General features: G+C 43.5%; 1 protein-coding gene across 1 annotated transcript in view; it reads left to right on the plus strand.

Moving 5' to 3' along the window:
* Nucleotides 1-12,013, plus strand: part of MEGF6 (multiple EGF like domains 6) — a 245,461-nt gene that overhangs the window by 1,508 nt on the left and 231,940 nt on the right. Inside the window, exon 2 of the mRNA XM_034753186.1 lies at nucleotides 7,512-7,646. Within this exon, the coding sequence (XP_034609077.1) occupies nucleotides 7,512-7,646 (135 nt within the window). The remainder of the gene's footprint in view (nucleotides 1-7,511; nucleotides 7,647-12,013) is intronic.

The following is a 12,013-nucleotide window of genomic DNA, read 5'->3' on the forward strand; positions in this document are numbered from 1 at the left end:
GGAAAATTATTGCAAAGATATCTTTCTTGCTTATGTAAAGAATTTCATATTATCTCCCAAGCAGTGCCTGTTAGGGATTGTTGGATCAGATACTGGAAATGAGATGTGTGCCAGTGTATTCAAGAAAAGAAAATGCCAGGGAATGGGAAGTGCTGAATTTAATTTAGCAACTTAATTCCCAATAGAGCACTGCTGACAATACTCTTTAGACACAAAACCACTGTTTGGTGCACACAAAAACTCTCCTTCACTGCAATAAATTACTTCAGAAGCATTGCTGCTGCCAACCGCATTCTTGTGGTTCTTTTTAGTTCTTCCTTTTTGGATGTGCAGACAGCTAAGGGGTGAGGCATTTGTAAGTAAATAGCAAAGGATATACAGGGCATTCTGTAGATTGCCCTTTGATAGTTATTATATGGATGGATTTGTTGTCTTTTGGAAAAGGAGATACTAGCAAAATAACAACTGCTTCCCCGGCCTCCGTCCATCTGGGACTTGGGTCTGGTGAACTGATGTGTATGAGGCTTGGCTAACTGAATAGCTCTTCAGTGGCCACACGTGAGAACAACAGGCCAGGATTTTAAGGCAAAGCTATGGGGAAACATGTCATTAATCCAAAAGGTATTTTCAGGCTTTTTGTAACAGTATCCTTATTGAATGTCTTGGAGCAGTAAGGTGCCAGCTGGAATTGCTATACTTCTCCATTCTGAATTATTGAGTTAGTCTGTTGCTATAGAAAGGTTTTTTTTGTTTTTTTTTTAAATGCATAAGCTCTTTTGGGGAACTGTAACCACCAGAAGTGGAAAAAACCCCAACAGATTGCTCCTAAATCTCATTAATTCACAGACTAATGTTTGCTACACCTTCTAAAATTAAAACAACAGATTCATATTCCTTGAAGCCCAGTTAGTCAGAAAAGCAGTTAGGCATAAATGGCACATACTCAATAGACCTGCTTCCTAACTCAATCAGAATTGCTCACCTTACTAAAGGAAGCATGTACACCTCTCAGCCCTGTCAGCATCAGTGCATCTAGGAGATAGTGAGCTCTCTTTGCAGCATCAACACAATCCATGTGAAAGTCCAGTGGCAGACTCATTACTTCTGGTGATTGGGTCAGAGGCAGAAGGATCTCAGGTGGGGTTTGTGAGGATGGCCATTAGAAAAATAATCTGTTAACCTGTAAATAAAGCTCATATATTCTGGAATAATTGAGAGTGGATGAACATGGATCCTACCATACATTTTGAAATCCAGACCCACAAGAAAATTGCCTCCTCTTTGACTCTTGCTCTTTCTTAAGGTGCTCTTTCTTAAAAGTCCCTAAAAGAAAAATATACCTGTTGGGGATCAGTGGACAAGTAGTTGTTGGATCTTTCATAGAGGCTTTCCAGTTCACCTTGCCTAGAGGTTCAGTGCATGTGAAGAGTGTTAATAGCTATGAGGTAAGCTTCTCCTAGGGAGACAGATGTGAATAATTGCTATTCTGAACACATGTTTATTTGCTTTATGATTTTAAATTATTTTTCACACTCCAAGCAGAGAGCACAGTCAGACTAGATATTTACTGAAAAGGCTTATAGAGCCTTGTCTGAAAAAAAAAGATGGAAAAAATTCAAACTTCCCTTTTTTTCCTAAATGCAGGTCCTGTGAAAAAGACAATTACTATTAGTTCTTTAAGATGTAGAATCATAGAATATCAGGGTTGGGAGGAACCTCAGGAGATCATCTAGTCCAACCCCTTGCTCAAAGCGGGACCTAATCCCAACTAAATCATCCCAGCCAGGGCTTTGTCAAGCCTGACCTTAAAAACCTCTAAGGAAGGAGATTCCACCACCTCTGTAGGTAACCCATTCCAGTGCTTCACCATCCTCCTAGTGAAAAAGTTTTTCCTAATATCCAACCTAAACCTCCCCCACTGCAACTTGAGACCATTACTCCTTGTTCTGTCATCAGGTACCACTGAGTCTAGATCCATCCTCTTTGGAACCCCCTTTCAGGTAGTTGAAAGCAGCTATCAAATCTCCCCTCATTCTTCTCTTCTGCAGACTCAACAATCCCAGTTCCCTCAGCCTCTCCTCATAACTCATGTGCTCCAGCCCCCTAATCATTTTTGTTGCCCTCCGCTGGACTCTTTCCAATTTTTCCATATCCTTCTTGTAGTGTGGAGCCCAAAACTGGACACAGTACTCCAGATGAGGCCTCACCAATGTCGAATAGAGGGGAACGATCATGTCCCTCGATCTGCTGGCAATGCCCCTACTTATACAGCCCAAAATGCTGTTAGCCTTTTTGGCAACAAGGGCACACTATCGACTCATATCCAGCTTCTCGTCCACTGTAACCCCTAGGTCCTTTTCTGCAGAACTGCTGCCTCGCCACTTGGTCCCTAGTCTGTAACAGTGAATGGGATTCTTCCGTCCTAAGTACAGGACTCTGCACTTGTCCTTGTTGAACCTCATCAGATTTCTTTTGGCCCAATCCTCTAATTTGTCTAGGTCCCTCTGTATCCTATCCCTACCCTCCAGCGTATCTACCACTCCTCCCAGTTTAGTGTCATCTGCAAACTTGCTGAGGGTGCAATCCATGCCATCCTCCAGATCATTAATGAAGATATTGAACAAAACCGGCCCCAGGACCGACCCTTGGGGCACTCCGCTTGAAATCGGATGCCAACTAGACATGGAGCTGTTGATCACTACCGTTGAGCCCGACAATCTAGCCAGCTTTCTATCCACCTTATAGTCCATTCATCCAGCCCATACTTCTTTAACTTGCTGGCAAGAATACTGTGGGAGACCGTATCAAAAGCTTTGCTAAAGTCAAGGAATAACACATCCACTGCTTTCCCCTCATTCACAGACCCAGTTATCTCCTCATAGAAGGCAATTAGGTTAGTCAGGCGTGACTTGCCCTTGGTGAATCCATGCTGACTGTTCCTGATCACTTTCCTTTCCTCTAAGTGTAACTTTAATGGGCTTCAGAGAAGAGGCAAACTGACCTGGATGGCTCTTCTCTTGCAAACCCTGGCACTCTTTTTGGCCAAAATCAGATGTCCAGTCAGTTTATAATAATATGAATGCATCCTCTTTTGGGGAAACTGGAGCCTGCTCTTGTAAAGCGGATAGCCCTAGTGATCTAATGCAGTGTTTTTTTCATTTGCAGACCCCTACAAAATTTCAAATGGAGGTGCTGATCCCTTTTGAAATCTTAGACATAGTCTGCGGACCCCCCTGCAGACCACAGGTTGTAAACCACTGTTGTATGGTAACAACAACCTTTCACGGACCCTTAGTCATAGGGTTGAGGACCACTGAAAAATGCATCTTTCATGTAAGAGTAACTGCTGTTACTCTAATTCAGGAAAAGGGTCAGGGCAATGACTAGCTTTGGCTATGAATAAACCTACTGTTGCTTCAGATCTTGTTAATGACAACGGGGGCATGATAAAGGTCTATCCTCTTTCTTACGATAAGAGAGCAAGGGAACATCAGTTTAAAACACACAAAAGTAACCCATTTAAAATGGAGGAAAGTGAAAACAGATGCTCTACGTAATGCATAGTTGGCATGTGGAACCTACTGCCACAAGATGTTTCTGAAGCAAAGAGCTTAGCAGGATCTAAAAACAACATAGACGTTTATATGGATAATATGAATATACAGTTACAGAGAGAATAAAAATCATAGCGGATATAAACCATTAATTCCCACTGGAGTCAGAAAGAGATTTCTTCCGTAGGCGTTGCATTGTTGTCCGGTATGGACGTTTTGGACCTTTACCTCTGAAGTATTTGGTGCTGAGCTCTGTAAGAGACTGGACTAGGTGTACCAGTGCTCGGATTCCATATCGCCGTTCTTATATTCCTAATTGTGGAGGAAACCTGATTGAAACGGGAGTTAAACAAAACAACCGTTTCAAAACAGAACAACACCCACGACCACCACCCAGAAATATTCAGAATAAAGAGAGTGCGTGTGTACAACTAGACTAGTGTACAATTAAATCTTTTCAATGGTAAGAACCAGTTGGGACCCGTTAAGAGAATTCCTATCAGTCAGAAGTTGGGTGACATTAGTATTTACTTTAAAAGGTGGGAGCTGTACAGGATATAATACGTGACTTTAATTCCCATTGTAGAAAGCAGGGCAGGGAAGGGTGAGAGTGAACCAGAGCAGGACTTCTCAGTTTTTTTTCCTCCTGAGACCCACAAGTCACTCAATGTTTACTCCTGTGACCCCAGATCATACAATTTTTGTACTGATATCCCTGAAGTATTTTCATTGTTTCATTGCTAAAACATAAAATTTTTTTGCAGTGCATAGTAATTTGTGACTTTTTAAATCTAAATTCATTGTGCCATATGTGGTCAAAATTAGGTTAGGAACCCACTCTGCTGGCTTCACAGTCATTGTTTTGAAAATTGGTTATAATACAATCCTGTAGCTGGCCAGCAGAGGGTGCTACAAGAGGGGAGAGAGACCTATCTTTGGGCTGGTCTACACTAGGGGAGGGGATCGATCTAAGATATGCAGCTACGCTATTCGTGTAGTCGAAGTATCTTAGTTCGACTTACCTGTCCGTCCTCACGGCGGCAAGTCGACTGCCGCGGCTCCCCCGTCGACTCTGCTTACTTTTCCTGCTGAGGTGGAGTACGGGCGTCGATTTGGGGATCAAGTATCAGAGGGGTAGCCGTGTTAGTCTGAATCTGTAAAAAGCAACAGAGGGTCCTGTGGCACCTTTAAGACTAACAGAAGTATTGGGAGCATAAGCTTTCGTGGGTAAGAACCTCACTTCTTCAGATGCAAGTAATGGAAATCTCCAGAGGCAGGTATATATCAGTGTGGAGATAATGAGGTGAGTTCAATCAGGGAGGGTGAGGTGCTCTGCTAGCAGTTGAGGTGTGAACACCAAGGGAGGAGAAACTGCTTCTGTAGTTGGATAGCCATTCACAGTCTTTGTTTAATCCTGATCTGATGGTGTCAAATTTGCAAATGAACTGGAGCTCAGCAGTTTCTCTTTGGAGTCTGGTCCTGAAGTTTTTTTGCTGTAAGATGGCTACCTTTACATCTGCTATTGTGTGGCCAGGGAGGTTGAAGTGTTCTCCTACAGGTTTTTGTATATTGCCATTCCTGATATCTGACTTGTGTCCATTTATCCTCTTGCGTAGTGACTGTCCAGTTTGGCCAATGCACATAGCAGAGGGTCATTGCTGGCATATGATGGCATATATAACATGGGGATCGATTACTATCCGCCAATCCGGCGGGTTGTGTAGACGTGGCCTTTGTAAACAGGGTATGAAGTAACTCATTCCTAACATGAACTCAGGTTTAACCAGTCTGGCAAGCAAGAATGCCAAATACAGGATCAACATTTCTAAGAAAATGTTAAGAACACCAACACAAAACAAAAATCCTCTTTCTGAAATGCGGAACTCCCACTGTAGCAGCCCTGTCGAGGCTGTAATACACTAATGCAGCTGTAGCTTATTTATGGATCAGCAAACACATTCTCAGCTCTTCACTGTCCAAAACTTGTGATTTCAAAATCTCTCTTATACTGGGGTAGGCAACCTATGGCACTCATGCCAAAGGCGGCACACGAGCTGATTTTCAGTGGCACTCACACTGCCCGGGTCCTGGCCATTGGTCTGGGGGGCTCTGCATTTTAATTTAATTTTAAATGAAGCTTCTTAAACATTTAAAAACCCTTATTTACTTTACATACAACAATAGTTTAGTTATATATTATAGACTTATAGAAAGAGACCATCTAAAAACGTTCAAATGTATGACTGGCACACGAAACCTTAAATTAGAGTGAATAAATGAAGACTTGGCACATCACTTCCAACAGGTTGCCGACCCCTGTCTTATACTATCCATGATCAAGTTCGCAGTGGCAACTAAGACTGACTTCCAAAAGGTTCTCCACTTTATTATGTATTGGGGGAAAATGCCTTTTTTACTACTGGGTAAAAATTGCATAACCACCTCAATTTAGCCATTTTGCTAGTCAATGCTATTGTAGCTTCAATGAACAGTAGCATATAAAGTCTCTGTTTGATGAAGCAAAGGTTTGGTCTACTATGGCAAATCCCGTAAGCCTGTTTCTTTCCAGGAATCAACCCCAATCACTTCCGTTCAGTGGGAGGGCATTTTGGAAAATTTAAAATGAATTTAGCAACAAACAAACATTTTATTTTGTGTGGAGAGGCAAAAGCAAATAGAAATCAAATTGATTAGAAATTGTAAACTCTGGGCCTCTGATACTTGGAAAGAGATTACACAGCTTATTATTTATTAGCATTTGGAAAGCCAGAATATTTTAATCTTTTAATAATTTGGTTGCAAAGCACTAAAACAATGAAGTTTGCAGTACGCACGAGTTCTTGATATGTTTGCTCTGTTTCATCAGTTTTTGAAGCTGCTGATTAATTTTACGTGTTCCAAATGCTATAAAACAGGGGTGGGTAAACTTTTTGGCCCGAGGGCGACATCTGGGAATAGAAATTGTATGGCGACCCATGAATGCTCACCAAATTGGGGAGAGGGGTGAGGGCTGTAGTTGGGGGTGTGAGCTCTGGGGTGGGGTATGAAATGAGGAGTTCAGGGTCCGGGAGGGGGCTCTGGGCTGGGGCGGGGTAGTGGGGTGTGTGGTGGGGTGAGGGCTCCAGCTGGGGGTATGGGCTATGGGGTGGGGTTGGGGATGAGGAGTTTGGGGTGTAGGAGGGTGCTCTGGGATTGAGGGGTTCAGAGGGCGGGAGGGGGATCAGGGCTGGGGTAGGGGGTTGGGGTGGGGAAGGAGTGTAGGTTCCAGCTGGGGATGTGGGCTCTGGGGTGGGGCTGGGGATGAGAGGTTTGGGGTGCAGGAGGGGGCTCTGGGCTGGGGTAGAGGGTTGGGGCATGGGGAGAGGCTCAGGGATGCAGGCTCCGGTGGCACTTATCTCAAGCAGCTCCCGGAAGCACTGAATTCCTCATTTCATACCCCACCCCAGTCCGTCCACCTTTACCCTGTTGGAGGCTGATAATTACCTGATGGGGTGTGGGAGACTTAACTGATCCTTGAAGGCCTTTGGTCCTCCAGTGAGACACTCTTGAAGTGGAGGTGCTGGTGTTATTTTATTATATTATTTGTACTGAAGCTAGTGCCAAAAGTGGTGGGCTGCTCGGTAAATACACTGTCTCACCGTAAGCATATTAAACCAGTGCTCCGTGATCTGAACTGTCTCCCTGGGGGATCCCAGAAGAAGTTTAAGGTGTTGGGTGATGTACAAGGCCCCAAAGGGCTTTGGACCTGCTTAGCTGAGAGGCTACGTCTCTTCCATTTCCTCCCGTGTAAATTAAATGAGTAGATAAATATTGTATAGAATATCTTGTGAGACTCTGTCTCAGAAAAAGCATAGCTTACCCGCACCCTGTTCATTCTCAAGCTGTCAAAGCCCTGTACTAGGTCACTCCAAAGTGTTGATGGTAATATAAATATGTCTGCTTCTCTCCGTTCGACAGGCCAAATGTTTGTGCGGAGCAAGAGCTGGTGATAGTGGGGCACAGGCAGCCGTGTGTCCAAGCGTTCACTCGGATGGTCAAAGTGTGGAAACAGGGCTGTGGAGGACAGCTGTGGTGCACAGGCTATGAACGGAGGTAAGTGCTGCTTTCTGGTGCTTCTTTTCTCCCTTGTCGAATGAAAATAGATTGTTTCTTCTGAGTGGAAATGCTAACCAAATTCGCTTTCCTTAAGCGCGTGTGTGTGTGTGCGTGTGCTCGCATGTGTGTGCATGCGCAAGTATGTGCATGTATGACAGCAAGAGAGACACACAAAGATGCATGCTACTAGACTGAAAGTTTGACTTCAAGTTTATTCAGATTCTGGACTGGAGGAGGTGGGGATTGTTGTAAAGGTGAACGGCCAGGCAGACCAGGCTGCCCTTCACCTTTCTATCTTCCTCAATGGCCGAGCCACAGAATAGCATTGAAAGGGGTCTTAGAAGGGGCTTGGTGCAGTTATAATGAGTGCTGTGGGGAAGGGGGGGTATAAGTGGTGTATTCTAGTGTACAAAGGGGAGTGGACAATACAGGTGCTCCCCTGCTCCGCCCTTCAGCTCAGAGAGGGAAGGAGTGGGCAATGCAAAGAATATAAAAGGTGCATTATAAAGTAACACGCCTAACAATAACAGCTAATAAAGTCACCATCGACTTGGTATTAGGGCTCGCAGAAGGATCTGGCATTAAATTCAGTCACCAGTTTGGAGAATGCTAGTTACTACTGTGTATGTGCCTTGGCTCTCTGATTTGTATTGATTTCAGGTTGCAGTTTTTATTAGGATAACATAAAGAATTCATGTAGTGGCTGACTCAAACCTACGAAGGGAGACATGTGCAGAGAAACATGTGGCTCAAAGCCATAGATTAGCCATCAATAGTGCAGCTATTTAATTATACCATGGTCTGGCTAGAAATAGGGGAATCCCAGAGGATTTTGTGAACCTTTGAGCACAATCACGGAACAGGGACTGTGTGTTCCTATGTGTTTGCACAGCATCCAGTGCAATGGACCCTGATTCCAGCTGGTGTCTGTGGGTGCCAGCATAATACAACTACTATAACAAAATATTACTTTAATTACTTACTTTTTTTTACTATAAAACTGGCCCGGCCCGCCAGGGTGCTTACCCTGGTGAGCTGCGTGCCAAACGTTGTCGACCCCGATGTAGATTCTTCGTTTGTTTTTGGAGCAGGGAAGCCATTGTATTTGTTTCCAGATATCTTAACCCATATTGCATCTGTTTGCCATGATCATACCATGTTAATTACATTAATTAAGTGCATCATCTGTATTATCCCAGCAGCTTTCAGTTGTGTTGGCTTCACAGCAGGAAGGTATAGATAAAGTCACTATAAAGTTTTAAAGGTCAGGGCTTCTCAAACTGATCACTTATTGTGAATTAAGTTTATTGTGTGTTAATAAACTGGTTGGAAAACAGAAATATATTTTTGCTGACAAAAAAAATTCTCTGTTAAAAAACCCAGCAGGATTTAATCATGATTAGTTGCTGGATGTGATTTGCCTGGCCTGCTCTGACCAGTTAGCACTGTGTCAGCAACTCAATTCTTCACATCCTGGTACATGTGGTAAAATTTTGCAGTGTAGACAAGAACCTAATGGCATTGGTGCAGATTTTCCAGGCAACTTTTCAGTTACCAGGGCGCAACTTGCATGGGGTTCATGGAGAATTAAGTGAGCAGCACTTGTTCTCATTAACACATATTGTTCTCCTATTACATTAGGCTCTGTTTGCCAGTGTAATGTAGTTGAATTAACATTCAACCTGCTTTGCACGTTTTGGTGTTCATGGGGTTGGAGTGTACTGGCCACATTTTCAAATAGTGGTGGCAGAATTGCTCCCATGAAAGCCCTCCTTTTGTATGCACAGTTTTTACAGGTGTAATGTAAGTGCCAGTTGTCTGAAAACTTGGTCCTATGTGTAAGGCTTGTTTTGTATTGCAAGGTCGACCCCTGCCCTAGCTCTGCCAGCGATATCAGCCTTGATAATCTGCTTCCCCAAGAAACACTTTTTCCCACGCTGCCCCTTACAAGTGGGAAAAGCTCCCAGTCAAAATCGGACCTTTCGGTCCTTCAATTCCTTTCTCAGAACTTGCCTGTTACTCGATACATGTAGGAAATTGCAAGCTGATTAAAAGCTAGGCAGGTGATGAGTTTCTGTTACAGTCTCTGATTGGTTAAGAACTGCCTGCATTCTATTAGCTTTTAGGACCCCGTCTTCTTGAGCCTCCACCCAGTCCACTTGTTTGTCTCACCCGCCTGCTAAGGCTTGTTCTTTAGACTGTAAGCTCTTTGGGGCAGGGACTGGAATTTACTACATGTTTGTATGGCACCCATCCCAGTGGGGCCCCAGGCTGGTTGCCACCCCGCGTTTATAATGGTTAGTAATAGCAAGGCTGTTTCGTGTGGATAGGATCATCTGAGACCCTCTTATATTCTCCCCTCTTTACTCACATCCCACCTTGACACTTCAATTGTGACCATCCTCCCCCTGGCTGAAGGGAGCTGGAGGTTGCTTCTTCCAGAGCCTGTTACCAGCATTTCATATGTAACAAGGGGTGCTCTCCTCACTGGAGTTGCTTGCACTGTGTCCACAGCCTTCCCAACCTCTGCCGACCTAGGGGGTCCCACATTAGTTTACCAGTTCCTCCCATAAGTATTTTAAGTGATGCCAAGTAAACAGTGAAGAGTAAGAACTCCTTGTGATTGTTAGTAGGAACTGACATATGTTAATATATCACAAAGTGTTACTTGGGCAATAGAACATGAATAAACATGTTACTTGGGCAATAGAACAGTGCAGAATACATCCAGACTACCTTATTTTATAGAATATTGTAAACGTCGTTTTTCTTATTTATTGCTCTAGCAGCTATTAAGAAAAAGGTTTAATGCTGTGTAAAAATTCAATGTTTACTTTTCATATCCCATTCTCTGCCACCTGGTACCATGCTCTGCAATGCCAGCACTTTATAAGTCTCCTTTAATGTCTCTTCCACACATGAAAGAATTCCAGTGTGAAAGCTAAAAGTGAAGTGTTCATCTGCTAAAAAGCTCCAAATGACGTATACATATTCCAGAGGAAGGGGGAAGCAGTTATTCAAGTGGATCTTTCGAAAGCTAGGCAAAGAGAAAGGAATGAGGTCCCGTCCCCCAACAGCTGTCCCAAGTTGTTCTCATTAAAATAGAAGTCCCAAACCTGCCCTCTTCCAAACTGCACTGACCAAGGCAGCAGCCTCTTTTAAAGGGATTGAACCAGAAACACTGACATATAAAGACGATCATGAAGAAGTGGATGTCCATATGATGGTGAGTTCTGGAGAGAAACTGGGAGTCTTAAAGACTGAAGGGACATTTTATTTTCTGTAACCATCTGACAACGTGGGGTTATGTTCCTGGAACCGGATTCAGAGTGTTAACAGGGTTGCAGAAGTGATTCCCTCCTTCGCCGGTTTCAGGTGCTCATCCTGGGGCCTTACAAGCTAGCTGGGTTCTTTCTGCTTCTCGCCTCACCAGGGATGTGTCAGAATGTATCTTATAGTTATGTGGATGATGGTGGAGTCTGTCTCACTACCCTGATCTGTATTTGTTCCTATCTTGCTACTAAAGCACGGGAACAAAATCTTTCCTTTTGTAATTAAAATAAGCAGATATTTGCTTGTTTGATTTTTATACTATCCCTATCCCAAGACTTTACGCCCATGGGAAATCAGCAAAGAGCACATCACACAATAAATCTGATGAAACAACACTAACAAAACATTAAATGCTTCTCACCCCCCTACAAACACAAGCTCTGTCCTCCTTTCCCATTCACCCTCCACTAAACGTCTACATAAATAGAGAGGTCAACAAATTCAGACACTGACAGACCAATGTGGGGAAGCGAGTTCCAGAGTCAAGGACTCACACTGAACCATCCTGCCCCCAGATCCTAACCAATCTAGGAACTGAGAGACTGAGTGTCCCAGCTGATCTCAACTGCCGTGGTTTAATAGGAGAGAGCCCAGTCTCTAAGAAACACATAACCCAAACCATTAAAGGGCTTTATAGATTAAACCAACACACAGAACTGCAGATCAGTGCTTTCTGTGGAGCACAGTTGTAATGTGCTCCATGTGGGAATCTACATTCTTCAATAGCTGAGTTTTCCACTTGATCTTTACTGTAGTTGTATCTAGGGCTGGGTGAAATTTTTCAGCTGAAACTATTTTTGCTGAAAAATGGAGAGTTGGGCCTGTCAGACTGTTTTGTTTCAGGTCCAATGAAACCTTTCCTTTACCTGAAATGAACTTTTTTTCTTTTCAGGTTTGGCACTGAACTAAAAATAAATTATCTGCACAGCTTTGGTTGTGTCTGCAATGCAGTAATCCAGTCTGGTGCTGGACTGGGAGCAGATACGTTGTGGGAGAATCGTTTGGGGACAATGGACACATTTAAACTGACA

The sequence above is a fragment of the Trachemys scripta genome, chromosome 19 (assembly GCF_013100865.1).
Source record: "Trachemys scripta elegans isolate TJP31775 chromosome 19, CAS_Tse_1.0, whole genome shotgun sequence".
Lineage (NCBI taxonomy): Eukaryota > Metazoa > Chordata > Testudines > Emydidae > Trachemys > Trachemys scripta.